Source organism: Tribolium madens, unplaced genomic scaffold, assembly GCF_015345945.1.
Source record: "Tribolium madens isolate multiple individuals breed KSU strain unplaced genomic scaffold, Tmad_KSU_1.1 Scaffold_96;HRSCAF=242;Tcas5.2_LG5, whole genome shotgun sequence".
In the NCBI taxonomy this organism is placed as follows: Eukaryota; Metazoa; Arthropoda; class Insecta; order Coleoptera; family Tenebrionidae; genus Tribolium; species Tribolium madens.
Genome location: NW_025401068.1, coordinates 12856594 through 12872584, shown reverse-complemented (window position 1 = coordinate 12872584; position 15991 = coordinate 12856594). Strand labels below are relative to the sequence as shown.

The 15991-nt window shown below is 28.9% G+C and overlaps 4 protein-coding genes across 4 annotated transcripts; 2 read left to right on the top strand and 2 right to left on the bottom strand.

The window, feature by feature from the left end:
* The first annotated feature begins 978 nt into the window (after window positions 1-978).
* On the top strand, window positions 979-2114 carry LOC123012726 (brachyurin-like). Its single transcript, XM_044410824.1, has 6 exons — window positions 979-1081; window positions 1129-1159; window positions 1210-1360; window positions 1415-1668; window positions 1720-1859; window positions 1915-2114. Exons 1-6 carry the CDS (start codon window positions 1031-1033, stop codon window positions 2080-2082), a joined length of 795 nt encoding a protein of 264 aa, XP_044266759.1. The 5' UTR covers window positions 979-1030; the 3' UTR covers window positions 2083-2114.
* Window positions 2115-6203: 4089 nt separating this feature from the next.
* On the top strand, window positions 6204-7550 carry LOC123013990. Its single transcript, XM_044412875.1, has 6 exons — window positions 6204-6416; window positions 6465-6949; window positions 6995-7096; window positions 7144-7246; window positions 7292-7450; window positions 7497-7550. Exons 1-6 carry the CDS (start codon window positions 6204-6206, stop codon window positions 7548-7550), a joined length of 1116 nt encoding a protein of 371 aa, XP_044268810.1.
* A 2318-nt stretch (window positions 7551-9868) lies between these two features.
* LOC123013202 (brachyurin-like) lies at window positions 9869-11236 on the bottom strand. The gene is made up of 6 exons (XM_044411596.1): window positions 11141-11236; window positions 11060-11090; window positions 10659-10809; window positions 10346-10611; window positions 10152-10291; window positions 9869-10104 (listed from the first exon to the last, which is right to left on the bottom strand). The coding sequence occupies exons 1-6, from the start codon at window positions 11189-11191 to the stop codon at window positions 9934-9936; spliced, it is 810 nt and encodes a 269-aa protein (XP_044267531.1). The 5' UTR covers window positions 11192-11236; the 3' UTR covers window positions 9869-9933.
* A 1910-nt stretch (window positions 11237-13146) lies between these two features.
* Window positions 13147-14576, bottom strand: LOC123013389. The gene is made up of 6 exons (XM_044411879.1): window positions 14352-14576; window positions 13820-14304; window positions 13674-13775; window positions 13522-13624; window positions 13316-13474; window positions 13147-13269 (listed from the first exon to the last, which is right to left on the bottom strand). Exons 1-6 carry the CDS (start codon window positions 14574-14576, stop codon window positions 13219-13221), a joined length of 1125 nt encoding a protein of 374 aa, XP_044267814.1. The 3' UTR covers window positions 13147-13218.
* Window positions 14577-15991: the final 1415 nt, after the last annotated feature.

Genomic DNA, 15991 nt, shown 5'->3' with positions numbered 1-15991 from the left:
TAATCTACTAATCCACGTGTGGATAAATAATACTCTTTTATGATTTATAATTGACATCCTAATATTAAAAACATCAACTTTATAACTAGGTAGTTGCTTATGTAAGTATCAATAAGGGAATAAACAACTATTTAAATAAATCGGTATTTCATTTATTTTATTTCCGAGGGAATAAGTAACAGATTATTATTAGTCAAAAACGGAGGAATAAAACGTCATTTTATTTCCTGATGGGAGGAAAATAAATAAACAAGTCACAAGTAAAAGTTTCACTTTTCAGGCACGAAGTAAAATTCTGTTTTTTGATGAGCGTTTTTAATTTTACCATGATATTATTGACATATACAAAAGTTTTTTTTTCTTGTTTTTTTTTGCTGCTTCAGTTTTTGAAAAGATACATTGTAGATCATCAGTAATCGACATTTTGCACTACTAACTGCACTAGTTAAATTAATAAACGCTTTCAAAAATCTCAACACAAATTTTGACACTGTCCCGTGATGTTCGTAATAAGTGTTGATATGATTTCAGTACTTGCAAAGCGTCCTGATTATTTTGTTTATTTACTTGCTAATTATAATTCTGCTCTTTACTCTCAATTTGAATACGTTTGCGGATAAAATAGTACTATATGTTTTTCGGAGTACCTCAGCTGAATTATTTGCCTCACTACGTTCGGCAACAAAAACCATCAATTTTACTCCTAATAACATAATGTACTATTAACAGTGATTAGAAATTTGAAAAAAAACAACGAAAGCGTTCGTAATTGATTGATTTTTATTCAACTCGATGATAATTATAAAAGTCAAGTGGCAAGTGTCCAAAAATCTTATACAATATTATTATTTTGCGGGAAGTAACCACTTAAAATATTGAAACAAACTAAATTACTAAATAAAAACAGATAACAGTTTGACGATAAGATAAATAAATTTGAATTTGTGATCTCCTATAAAACAGTCATTTCTGAATTAAGTCGTCCTAGTTCGACGCTGGTTAGGAAGGGTTAACAGACTCCCCAAACAAGATGAAATTTTTCGCTGTCCTACTTTTCTGCGTTGCCTCCATTTGGGCTAAGGTAACACTTGGAATAAAACTTGCAAATAATCACAATTTTAATTTTAGCAAATTCCTGCTATGATGAAAAAAAGCACAGGTAAAAAATGATTTTAATTAATAGACATTTAGATTTTTTTTTTTTTGAAGGAGTGCGTATTATTGGTGGAAATACCGCCAATGCCGGCCAATTTCCATTCATGGCGGCTATTAATGTCCAAACAGGAACTAGCACATTTTTCTGTGGTGGAGCTTTGATCAGCAATGAGTGGATTTTAACATCTGCTCATTGTGTTTATAAGTAGGACTATTGATTTCTTTGATTTTTTCAAAATAAAATCAATCATAATTTTAGTGCTATCACTCTCACTATTCGTTTGGGGTCCATCAAGCTAACCGGAAGTGATCCAAATCGCGTAACTCTAGCCACTTCCCACGTGGTTCCACACCCTGATTTCGACCCCACCACTTCCAAAAACGACATCGGACTTATCAAACTTCGATTACCAGTTGAACTCACCGACTATATCCAACCCATCGCTTTACCATCTGGTAAATTGGCCAATTCTGCCAACCCCACGGCTCTTGGATGGGGACAGACCACCGATGGTACGGTTCCTTACTGTAGTCTGAAAAAATATCACAATTTTGCAATTTCAGAGGACTCTGAATTGGCTCCTGAACTTCAGTATGTTGGCTTGGCTGTTATTTCAAACGAGGAATGCAAATTGACTTTCGGAAGTCAAATCACCGAGGAAATGGTTTGTGTTGATGGCAATTATAATCAGGGAACATGTCTTGTAAGTAAAATTTTTATTTGGGAACTTGTACCTACAGAAATTTAATTTTTTTAAGGGGGACACCGGTAGTCCTTTGGTCGTGCGCTTGATTGGTGGAACGTATTTGCAACATCATGGAGTTGCTAGCTTCTACAGCGGAAACGGATGTGAAAGTACGGATCCTTCAGGATTCACGAGAACTTACGCTTACTTAGATTGGATCAAGAATGTAACACAGATTTAGATAATTTTTTTAACAATAAAAAATTAAGATATGTTTTGCAATTTTTTATTTCACAGTTAAAAAAAACTATTTACCATTCCAGATTTTTTATTTATAAATTCAACAACATATCTTACCCTTTATATGGTTGTTACGTGGTGGTATCGGGCGACTTTGAACTATACTGAATAAAAAATAAATCGTTATTTAAAAATTTTGAAAAAACTATCATAACTTTTTTATGGTCTTAGCAGCCATATATATTAATTTGAAATTTTTTATCCATGTTGTTTAAAAATAAATTTAAAAAAACCTCTACTTTTGGCCATTTTATTTTTTTATAACAAAACTGTACGGAACAATTTTTTGATTTATTTTTGGTGTATTGTAGATTACCTACTTATGTTACTGTATTTTTTCATGCAATTTAAATAATGCGTTTTTTTATAAAAAAATAAAAACTATTGAATTTTGCAATTTTTAATACAGGAGCAACATCCAATTGTAAAAAAACAATTTGTTTACTGTATTTCTTAAAAATTCAATTTTTCTTTTTTCATTTGAAAACTTGTTTGTACATGGTCCTGCATTTTGGATGTCCGAATAGGGAATCTCCGAAACTAAGAGGTTTAGCCAAAAACGAGTGATACATTCTGGTTCTCATTTTTTGAGAAAATAATATTGGTTAAAACCGCATCCCGTTATCGTCTTTTGTTTTCGACTTATAGACAAAAATTGACATTTTAGCGAAATCTAAAAAAAAATTATATCTTCGTTATTATAGAAGATACGGATTTGATATAAAGACATTATAGAGGCACTTTTTTACGTAGAATTTAATAATGTAGTTAACAATTTTTTTCAGTTGTTTGTTTAGCCGTAATAAAATAAACTTGTATTTTTTTAAATGGGAATCATAGATGGCTGTCATTTTTAAAAAGCTTGTTTTTTTCTTATCTAAAAAATATATATTTGTAACAAATTATTATAATATATTTTTATCAAAAAATTATCTTTGATTTTTGTTCGCAGTTGGCCATGAAAAAATGTTGCATCTTCAACTAAAAGGATTTAAACTATATTATATTCAACCAGTGTCACTAATGAAATAGTTTTCTAAGTACTAAGTAATGGAAAAGATGCAAAATAAATTGTAAATCAACTTATTGGCGACTAATAACATTTCTTTGTTTTTAAACAAGCTAACATTATTATTGCAACTTCTAGTGATACATAGAGTGTTGTAAAAAAAAAGCCGCTTTAATTCTTTAATAAAATATATTTTATATGACACAAAAATGACGATATTTCTATTCAAATACCCAAATTCCATCTATGTGAAACGTTATCCTACCTCCATTAGATCACCAAAAAAATGTTTTTTCTAATTGTGTTGACTGTTGACACATTTGTTTTTCCTATTTTTGGATTTTTTAAAAATATGTAATAATTTTGTTCTGAGGCGCTGGAATATTTGTTCAATGCTTCTACCGTATCGTATTTTTTAAATCTTTATAATTTTATATATTTTTTCATCTATTTTACAGTTCACAAAACTCTTATTGATTATTATTTACACATTTGGAGTGAAATAGTTTTTCCATGGCCAACTATTATCATACAAAATATGTATTTCACTTTTTAAGTATAGTTATAAAAAAATATTTTGTTACAAATATATATTTTTTAGATCAGAAAAAAATAAGCTTTTCAAAATTGCCATAGCCGACTATGATTTCCATTTAAAAAAATAAAAGTTTATCTTATTACGGCTAAACTAATAACTGAAAAAAATTGTTAACTACATTATTAAATTCCTCGTAAAAAAGTGCCTGTATAATGTCTTTATTTGAAATCCGTATCTTCTATAATAACGAAGATATAATTTTTTTTAGATTTCGCCAAAATGTCAACTTTTGTCTGTAAGTCGAAAACAAAACACGATAGCGGGATACGGTTTTAACCAATATTATTTTCTCAAAAAATGAGCCCCAGAATGTATCACTCGTTTTTGGCTGAACCTCTTAGTTTCGGAGATTCCCTATTCGGACATCCAAAATGCAGCACCCTGTACACAAGCGACAAATTTTTCTGGTGGTACATTTTGGAACTGGCTAGAGACATGCCATCTACAAAACAATAGAGTAAATAGTTTGAAAACTGTAATTTTATAATTTTCTGTAAAAAGACTAAAAATTGCAAAAATTTCAAATAAAAGGAATAATAATTTTTCATAAATTATGTAATATATTTTTTGTTTGTTCCGATTCCTTTTATTATAACTATCATTGTGGCGTCACCATCTATTTATCTTTCTGTTTTTTGTCATCGAAATTAAAAGAAACAAAGCAAAATTAATTATTTGAACATTGACAAAGATGATAATACCAAGAATTAGTTTTTTCAATTTAGTTTCGCACCTTCTGATCTATAAGTTAAATATTAGTGTAAATGTATGTGACAAAATGGATTTACATTTGCATAAGATAAGATGCATGCTATCAATATTTTGAATCGGGAAAAATCAATTTTGTTAAAAATTCAAATATAATTTTATAAATTCGTAACTAGATTACTTTGTTCTAAAAAAGAACTGCTCCTAAAATATAATTTATAATGGAAATAAATAAAAGTGTAAGTCTTAATTCCAAGGTTCCTTTATAGAATTCTAGGAAAAAAGAGAAAGTTGGTTCAGGAGTTATCTTGACGGGATTCTCTAATTTTGGCAGAGAACAAAAAGCAAAAATCATACTCAGATTACTCCTACGAATATTAAGATTTTCTGATCCTAGCTACCTGTTTTTGTACTGGTGCAGATACAGTGATGGAGATACAATAATGTTAAAGTCATTGCGTTTTCTTATTAAACGTACAAAATTATCTTTCTCGGATTGTTGCAATAAAAAATACCTTTTTTCACTCATACTGAATTATAGTTTTATTGTTTTGACTAATTTGTATCTTGGATTCGAAAACGGATGTCTGTGGAACATTAAATAAAATGACAGCTCGAAAGGTAAAATGGCATGGTCAAAAAGATGATGATTTTAATAATTAAATTTCTGTTTTATCTTCAAAAAAGAACGGTCCTGTTGAGTTAAAATTTAACATAAAACCCATCAAATGGCATAAAATGGCTCGTCAAAATTAAATTTGGTTCCAACGAAAATAATGCTAATTGTGTCATACATCAGCTATTCTCCATTTGGGTTAAATCAAACTGTATTTGGTAATACCAGAGGCAATTATTGTCTAACCGAAGGAGTCGTCATTTTTAGATCATAATCTTTAATTAGAAAAACTATCATGGTGGGTTGCCATTTATAAAAAAAAAATCCAAAACTCGAAAACTAAAAGAAATTTCGAAAAATAAATAATAAATAAAATATTGACAAATGGTCACGTTTTAATTGTACTTTACACTACACTAATTAATTTTTTCGTAAAGTGCTTAGTTTACGACAAAAATACTTTTTATTCACTAGACTTGTGTAAATGCCACTGAGGTATTTTACCACTAATAAAGATATTTGATTTGATAAGAACAAAATTAATTTCTCAAAATCGTTCATCGAGCGTGAATTTAAAGAAAAAAACTTTCCAGTATATTCTAAGTAAGTAAATTTTAAATAACTTTTTTGCACCAAACTATTAAATATTTAATTTCTGAAAAAAAATAATTATATTCTACTATTATTAATGATGGTGAATACTACTCGAAATCTGTTTTGTCTATTTACTCTTTATCTCCAGTATTATTTTATACTGTAAATTTCTCACCTTTTAAGTCTTGTAGCACCCATTCTCGAATTCAGAACTAATACTGTAACAATAAAGAGTTGTCTTTTATCACGATTAAAACCAAATTTTCGTGTCAAATAATCATAAATAATTAATTTGAAACTTTACAACTCTACCACTTAATTAACATTTAATAAGGCGTTTGTCTGAAAACAAAATTTTCTGAACAAAATTCAAATAGAATTTTTAAATAAATGTCTTAGTAATTAGAAACTTTTAAACTAGGGATAATGAAAAATTCTCTTTTTATTCGTAAAACTGAAAAGTTGTCTAAGCTAGTATTTTTTTCTTTGATCTCATTGTGACCCGAATTGTGTTCCATCAACCACGCAAACTACAAAATGAGTGAAGATTACTTTTGGTTGGTTTTGAAATGTTACAATTTAAGCGGCTTACGAAAATCGAGTAATGGGTTTTTGAGGGTGCTCTCAGTGTATATTCTTTACCCAATCATGTTGATCATTTTCGGTATGACAATTTACAATATCCGTTATCGTCACAGCAACATTTTTGAAATCACCGAAGTGTTTATCTCAATCTGTTATTTTTTACATGTAAATCACCACATTTGAATTTTCAGTGTACACATTTGACTTTTCTAGATGGTCCTGCGAAAGACATTGTTGATGAAAAACAGTTCGCTCTATGAGGAGATTTTAGAACAGCAGTTTCATTACTGGAATTATGGCTTATTTGGCGAATCCACTGAAACAAAACTAAGAAAAAATATGGAAATTTGTGTTTCTATCCTGAAATTTCTTCTGATGAATGCATCCATATCTGTAGGACTTCACAGCATATCACCATTTTTTGTAAAAAGTCTACAGCTGCCTCAATCTTGTTGGATTCCTGAAAATAATCCTATAGCTAGAGATGTTATTTATCTCTTCTTAGTGATACTGTACGTTGAATGTATCAATTATGTCGTTGTTTTTGACGGTTTTTATTTATTAATCGCTACGAATATTAGAACACAATTTGTCCTTTTACAAAAAGCGGCTGATTCTATTAAATTAAAAAGCGGTGAAGAGGAAATTATCTGGGCGAAATTGAAAAAATATAGCCAGTATCACAGTTTTATTTTAAGGTAAAGTTTTGTTTAAAAATTGATTTTTATTAATTATAGTTTCAGCGTGCACAAAAAACTCAATAAAATCTACTCGGAGTTTTTTCTTTGTAATTACATTCTCACCATATTGGGAACCTGCATTCCGTTATTTATTATATTTGACCGGTGGGTACTTACAGTAAATTTCTATTTTTATTTAGTCTTGTTTATAGTTCATCTAATATTGCTGAAATTCTAGAAAGTATAATTGTTGCATTTATAATAAATGTTTTACTCGTAATGGTCTTTATTCCCGCTAGCAATATTGAAATCGAAGTAAGTGTAAAAGTAAGACGACGGCTGTAAACCACTTTATTTCAGGCTGAAAAATTGGTTTTTCATATTTACAATATCAACTGGTACGAAACGAGAAATTTAAAGATTCGTAAGTTTATTCTTTTTTGGCTCATGCAAGCACAAGTTCCTGTTCAATTGACTGGAGGAGGGATGCTAACAATAAACAGAACTTTAATGCTTCAAGTAAAATATCACTTTTGTTGGACTTTTTCCTTAAACTGAATTTCAGATTCAACGTATTGGAGTTTCATTCTCAACGTTATTAACGGGATTAGCACCTTGAATTTTTGGCGGAAAAACTACCAACAATTTTTTTCACTATTTTGCATGATTGTGGCACAATTTTATTGTTTTGCATCTTGTGTGTGTTTATATTTATATAAAAAGTAATTATGTTTAAGCAATTAACAATGTAAGATAAGAAAATTGTATGAAAGATGTTCCAGAACAAAATGTTTAAAACACTGCATGAAACTTCACTGAAATCATTTTTTTGTTTTATTAGTTTTTTATAAAAATGCATATACAAATATAATATTCATTCTTCTCTGTTAGCTCTAGATTAGTTACACGTTATTTATAATAAGAAATTTCTAAAAATAAATAACTGAAAAGGTTGATTTTGTATTTTTTATGCAACTAAGAAAAATAGAAGAAAATAAGTTAAAATAAAAGTAAAAAAGAAACAACAAGAAAGATTTTGAGTATTTAATACAACGCCTCACAACACCATGTAAAAAAAAAGATTATATGGAGCTATGGTCATTAAAAAATCTTAAAAGCTTTTAACTCTGAAGATAGCTATACAGGGTGTGTCAGAACTCGCGCCCCAGAAAAAAAATTCAGGTAAGATAATATACCTACCAGGATCAGTGAAATAAGGTTTAAAAAATTCTGTCAAAAAAAGTAGACATTTATTTTTTGACATTTGACATTTTTTATGTCTATTTAATGATTCTGATTATCTTTTTTCACAATTATTTAGTAAAAATATAAAAAATTTGAAAATAAAAGCCACAAAATAATATTAAACAGCGTTACAATTTAGTACACAGCTTCCTTGTTTCCTCTTCTAACAGCCTGTAGTAAAAAAACTTGGAAAATTATTTTTCCAACAGAAATAAATAGAGTCAAAGTGCAAAATTTAAACTCTCATAACTTTGAAATTTTTATAGATAGATTTTTTTTATTTTTTTCTATGTTCCTGGTACCTTACCCTTTAAATTTAAACTTCTATAATTTCTAAATTTTTATAGATAAAATTTTTTTAACATTCTTTTCATGTTCTTGGTATCTTACCTTATATGGCTTTGTTCTATGGGGCGCGAGTTCCTCACTCACTATTTTTTATTATCTTCTACCTTTTTATTATCTTCTACGACACGAGAAATTTAAAAATTCGTAAGTTTATTTTTTTTTGGCTTATGCAAGCACAAGTTCCTGTTCAATTGACTGGAGGAGGGATGCTAACAATAAACAGAACTTTAATGCTTCAAGTAAAATATCACTTTTGTTGGACTTTTTCCTTAAACTGAATTTCAGATTCAACGTATTGGAGTTTCATTCTCAACGTTATTAACGGCACCTTAAATTTTCGGCGGAAAAACTACCAACAATTTTTTTCACTATTTAGCGATGATTGTGGCACAATTTTATTGTTTTGCATCTTGTGTGTGTACAATTCATATAAAAAGTAATTATGTTTAGGTAATTAACAATGTAGGAAAATTGTATGAAAAATGTTCCAGAACTAAAAGTTTAAAACACAGCATGAAACTTCACTGAAATCATTTTTTTGTTTTATTAGTTTTTCATAAAAATACATATACAAATATAATATTCATTCTTCTCTGTTAGCTCTAGCTTAGTTACATGCATGTTATTTATAATAAAAAAATTCTAAACATAAAATAACTAAAATGTTTTATTTTGTACTCAATGTTAAAGAGTGTTTTTATCAACTAATTTCAGTAGATAAAGTAGTTTTTATCGTCGAGTGAAATAAAGTAATTTTTATCTACTGTTTATATTCAAGAAATTCTGGTACATGAGTAGAAAATAAAACAAAATATTATACGTGAAAAAAGTTCACTCGTAACTTCATCACTCGTAAATTTAACCTTTTCACTCGTAGATAAACAGTTTCTTTATCGTCTTGTATAATAAATAACTATGATTTTGTATTTTATTATGAAACTAAGATAAATAGAAAGACATAAGTTAAAATAAAAGTTAAAAAGAAACCAATTTAAAAAAAATAAAAACAATATATGGATATTGGGGATAAAAAATGAAATATACCTTATTAAACAGTAATATGTGATAAAATAAAAATAATAATGAGTACCGAACTAAAAAAATTGCACCCCAGATTCGAACCCGCGGCAACTATGATCTATTTCGCGTGTAATCCGGCAGGTGGCACTAACGCAAACGTTAGTTTTGCGTAAGGATGTTTTCCAAATAAGTTGGATAAGGAAAGTCCTGTGATGTTCACACCAAATTATTTCATTGTACTTTTTTAACACACCTTTTCCTCACACACTATTTTTTATTATCTTCTACCTTGCAATAATGCACGTGATAATAAATAATACACGGAATGATTTATTGTTTTATTACTTGCTGCAAAGATAAAATAAAAGTTTTTGTTGATCGTTTATTATTTATTTATTATTGACTGTTTCTTCAATCCATTTTACGTAAGGAAACGTCCTTGTGTATCCAGAAGGATCCTCACTTTCACAACCGTTTCCACTAAAAAAAGTTGATATCCCCACGTGTTCCACAACGGGGGACCCTAAGGGCCTGACGACTAACGGGCCACCGGTGTCGCCCTTTAAACAAACATTAATAAAACATTGCAATTAAAGTGAAAACTTACATAACAAGGACCTTCAATATTACTTCCTCTAACACAAACCATATTTTCGGTAATTTGTGAGCCAAAAGTTGCTTTGCATTCAAGATTCGTTATGATATCAACTGTAACATATCGCAATTCCGGAGCTAAAGTTGTATTTGCTGTAGCAAAATTGTTAATGACAGATGTTTTCTGAATTCTAAAATAAGAAATACCGTCACTGGTCTGGCCCCACCCTAGCGCTGTAGCTTTTAAAATTGTGGGTAAATTCATTGAAGCGAGTTTAATTGTTTGAACATTTTCGGAAAGTGGGACTCGGGTTGTGATATAGATAAGTCCTATATCGTTCTTAAGAGCTGTTGCATCAAAATCTGGATGAATAATTACTGTTGAATCAGAGGATTCCACAAAGCGATGAACGCGATTGGGGTCATATTCTTCCAGACTATTTGAGCCGAGATTGACAGTGATATTATTGGCCCTAAACAAATTATTGAGCTTTAGTAAAATCGAATGTCTTAGTTTTACTGATATAAACAAAGAGCTGATGTTAGAATCCAGTTCTCATGGATGAGAGCTCCCCCACAGGAGTACTCAACACTTGGGGTTTTAATTTTGAGAGCCGCCATGAATGGGAATTGGGCAGGTTTTGCAACCTTTCCTCCAATAATACGACTTTCTGAAAATACATATGTTTCAGAAAAAAATATCAAGTGAAAAACTATATTGTTGGAAAATTAAAGAAATATTTACTGAAAAATAATTCGTTTAAATACCACTTTAGCCCAAAAAAATTATGAGTACATGTTAAGTTTTATGAATTAAAGATGAAAATAGGAATGTTTTTTTAACCACGTAGTTTCAAACATTTGCTTCTAATAGTATTGAAAATGCACCACCCTGTACAAATTAATGGTATAATTTTTTACCTATATTGTCTTCAATGAAGGCGAAAGCATTCTAAAATTTATTTGGTCAAGTTTAGCTACAATATTTACATTGAGTTTTACCTTATTTCGTAAATAAAGCAAAGCAAATAAAAAACTTAGCACAAACTTCATCCTGTATTTTTACTACAACACTTTCGACTAAAAAGTTTATTATTCTATTATTTTAATTTTATCTTATCTCTCTCATAAAAAGTAATACATTAATTGTTAGTCCCTTAATTGATACAATAAACAGTTGGTAATAAAATTCGAATCTCTTTGAACACTCGATAAATTCCTTATTTTTTTAAAAGAAAAAGTAAAAACTTTGAGGAAAAACATTTAAAAAGACATAAATGAAATGAATTCAAATAAATAATTTGTCATGGTTTACTTTTCTTGGCCACCTAAACTTTTGACTCTTAATACAAAAAGAAAATCAAAAATATAAAAAAAAAACACATTAACTTATTTTGTAGACACTTTAAATCAATAAGACAAAAAACAGAATGTATTATACAACGTGTCTGCAGTAATTTTAATCACTTGTAGTCAAATGCAACATTTTCAATTCAAATTCAAATTTTCAATTTTCAAATAATTAATTTTGCTTTGTTTATTTTAATTTCGATATCTAAAAACAGAAAAAAAATGAATCAGAACAAATAAAAAATATATTACATAATTAATTAAAAATTATTATTCTTTTTATTTGAAATTTTTGCAATTTTTAGTCTTTTTACAGAAAATTACAAAATTATAGTTTTCAAACTATTTACTCTACCGTTCCGTCTTTAACCAGTTCCAAAATGTACCACCGGAAGAATTTGTCGCTTGTGTACAAACAAGATTTCAAATGAAAAAAAGAAAAATTGAATTTTTAAGAAATACAGTAAACAAATTGTTTTTTTACAATTTAATGTTGTTCCTGAATTAAAAAAGTACCTTACACACAGTAACACCGAGTTTTTATCTCATTTTGAGTATTTGTAACGGATTGCAAAATTCAATAGTTTTAATTTTTATATGAAAAAACGCATTATTTAAATTGCATGAAAAAAATACAGTAACATAAACAGGTAATCTACAATACACCAAAAATAAATCAAAAAATTCTTCCGAGCAGTTTTTTTTATAAAAAAATAAAATGGCCAAAAGTAGAGGTTTTTTTAAATTTATTTTTAACCGGCACGGACAAAAAATTTCAAATTAATATACGGAGTGGTTCTAAATGATTTTCATCTAGCCAGCTTTGGAATTTTTTTGCATGTAACTTGATTTGTGCCGCTCTACTTTTTTTGAAAGCTTTAGTTCTGTCATTAGTGTCACTTATTAATTAATAATAAATTGTTGTTAATTAAACTTTTATTGTTTCAACTAATTTCCAATAATAATTGATAGTAATGTGTACTTTGGAAGAAAACAAGTTTATAATTGAAGTCTATTTTCGAAGTGGATGCTTAGTAAACGACGATTTTTTGAGTAATTTTGAGTTAAAACAAGTAGGTACCCCTATTTTCGTAAAGCGGCATTTTTTATTTTACATGGAAAATTCACAGCTGGCTAGATGAAAATCATTTATAACCACTTTGTATAATGCAGCTAAGGCCATCAACAAGTTATGATATTTTCTTCAGAATTTTTAAATAACGATTTATTTTTTTATTCAGTGTAGTTCAACCTTAAAGTGCAGTTAGTAGTGTAAAATGTCAAATGTTGATGAGAAAAAGACAAGAAAGAAAGAGCATTGGTAAATGTCAATAATGACAAGGAAAAAGTAAAAACGCTTAAGCGCAAAAATACTCTATGGCTGAAAAACTTTTACTTGTGATTTAGTCATAAAAGTGGTCACTTTTGTAACGTTTGCTGATAAAGAATATAGCTTGGTCCGTTATTTGTCTACTTTTGCTGTTTTTTACTTGTTTTTGTACTTACCTTGTTTGTGTTTCTTAAGGAAAACGAAAACTCTTACTTTTTTTAATAAACATTAAACAATAGTTAATAAATAGGATGTGCTTTAATAAATTCTGGAATTAGGTGCCATACTTGTTTATTCTACAGCTAAAACGATGTTGCACTTATTGTTTGAGAACTACAACATTAACTCTTTCTAGTACCTACATTACAAAAACTAGAAAATTCTAAATTGTTGAGACAAATTACGACAGCTTAGATAGTAATGTTGACAAAGAATATCCAATACGTTGGATCTAAAATTATTCATAAGAAGTTTTTCAAAAACTTTAAAACTCTTACTTGAAGCATTTGAGACCTAGTTATATTTAACATTCCAGCCCCTGACATTTGTACAGGAGTCTGGGCATGCATTAGCCAAAATAACACAAATTTTTGAATTTGTATATTCTTGCTGTTGTACCAATCAATTCCATAAATCGCAAATGCAACTTTTTCAGCCTGAAACACTTTATTATTTCATTTCACTAATTATTTTATACTCATACTTCGATTTCTATGTCGCTGGCAGGGATAAAAATGATAATGAGCAAAGTGTTTATTATCGAACCGATAAATACGCTTTCAGTGATTTGAGCAAGAGTCGAAGATCTGAAAAAAACAAATTAATTGCCTGAAATGACATTTCAGGGTTTATTACTTGCTGTAGATGACAAACAACGTTGTGCAAGTCCCCCAAATTGTAAGCAAATATTGATAAAGAAAAAATTGTGAGTACATTTTGTTTATAGTTTTATGCATGCTAAAAACCAGATGAGAATCTCCTCAGAAATTATGCGTGCTTACCTCAACAAAAATTTGTGGTACTTGCAGAAATCTTTCAGTTTTTGCCACGACTTTTCTTCACCTTCTTTCTCAACACTAATCGATTCAATAGCTGTACGCAAAAGCATAAATTGTACTTTAAGATTAACGGTCATTAGCAGATAAAACGCATCAAACATCTCCATAAGAATGAGACATTCGATGTAAACAATAACTTCCATGATGTAGAGGACAATTCTGGCGATGGAACTGTTTCCAGGAATCCAACTAGACTGTGGTAGCAATAAATCTTTGAAAAAAAAAGGCAAACTGCAATGAACTACAATGGAAATCGTGGTGCCAAACATGATCATGTTTATCAACAATTGACAAAGATCCATATTTCGGTAGCATTTATCTGCGACAGTTTTAGTAAAAGAATTGTATTTCCAAAATTTGTCATGCTTGTCGATAACATTTTCGTTCAAAGAGCCGCTGAAAACGACCAGACTTTTCCTGATCAAAATCTAAAAGCGACACAGTGAAACCAAGAAGAAAACACTCCGCATTTTACATTTCCGAAAGTCGTGGCTGAAACTGAAACTTCAGCAAACTCAAAAATGTGGCGGTGTTTGAAGCGCAGATTGTACAAAACCATGGCATATAAGCTGAGCATTAAGGGGTAGAGAACATAAGTCGAAAAAAATTTCCGAATTCGAGGGCTGTTTGAAGTCAAACCGTACAAGTTGTAACATTTCAAACTTGTGTTAAAGTAAGATCGTAAAGATTTCGACTCCATTTAATTTTTTCTGAAACGTAATTAACGTGGAAAAGTTTTTTTTTCAACTTACTTCTTTTACTGTCTAGTGCTGCTGAAACAATGACCCAAGTCGTAGCTTTGATTCCTTTGAAATCTACATCCGGACAGGTCAATGGAAATAAAAAATTTAAAATAGTTTTACCGACTTTTATCTTCAAAAGCCCACAATTTACTGAATTTAAATGTTTTATCGTTTTGCCCTTTGTAATTAAAGCTTTTTTATTGTTAAAAATTCTATTTGATTTGGCTTTTTTTGTTTTAAAGCAAGCTGATTATTAAATTTTAATTAACTGGTATGACTGGAGGGTCCAATTATGTATTCATAGCATTTGACATGAACTTTCTTGGGGACAATTGTTAAAATTAGACATTAATGGTTATGACTTATTGTGACTGAAGTGTTTTTAGGGTAAGTGAAAACATCCAAATAACAAAATGATTTAAAATAAATAAAACCAATTGTATTATTTATTAAGAAACATATTCTATTTTTATTTTCCGTATTTTTACAATTATTACAAAATTCTTAAACAGTGATTTTTATATAACTTTTTCCTATTTTATATTAATTTCTTATAGAATTTATTAGGTGTCTAAACAACATAAGGAAAATCAAAAAACAAAATTTTGAACTTATCACATATGAAAAATTTTTGTTGTAGCAACTGTATTTTTGGTAAATTTGTTATTTTCGAATTATTTTTGACACAATTCATGTGATTATTGAAGCCGAGTTAGATGAAAAATACATTTTTGCGTGCATTCAATGCGATATTGATCATCATTCCCTGTAATAAACTGTATTGTTATAAAAAATAGACTTTACTCATGTTTTTAGCAATGTCAGGTAGGGACTTCAAAAGAATCATAAAAAATGCAACAATAAGGTAGCACGTTTTTGATTAAATAACATACCTAATTGTTAAAATTGATACAGAAATTTTTATATAGTAACTCGTAATAAGTATAGTTAATTTTTGTTAACATCTTTTTTACTTTTGTAGGGAGTTTAAGTCATAAAAAGTTTGAAGAAGTTTATTTTTCAATATTAGAAAGAAGACGTTTTTTTTTGACGAAAACATGCACTTTTTTTTCTTACTTCTGCAAAGAAGAAAGTACAGAATTTAAAGCTGTGGCAATTTTTTAGTGTTTTGCATTTGCAAAGATTAATACACTAAGAAGTTTGTTAAAAGTTAAATAACTTAAAAAATTTAAATGGAACACCCTATTTTTTATTTTTGCGTCTAATAGATTGATAAATTGTCTATCTAAAAAAATTAACTTTTAATGTCTAGAATTGATAAATGAAAAAAAAAGATATTTAACATTCAATATTAATTGTAGCAAAAATGTTTATCAATATCTGGGTATTGTTGAGGCTATGGCAACCACAG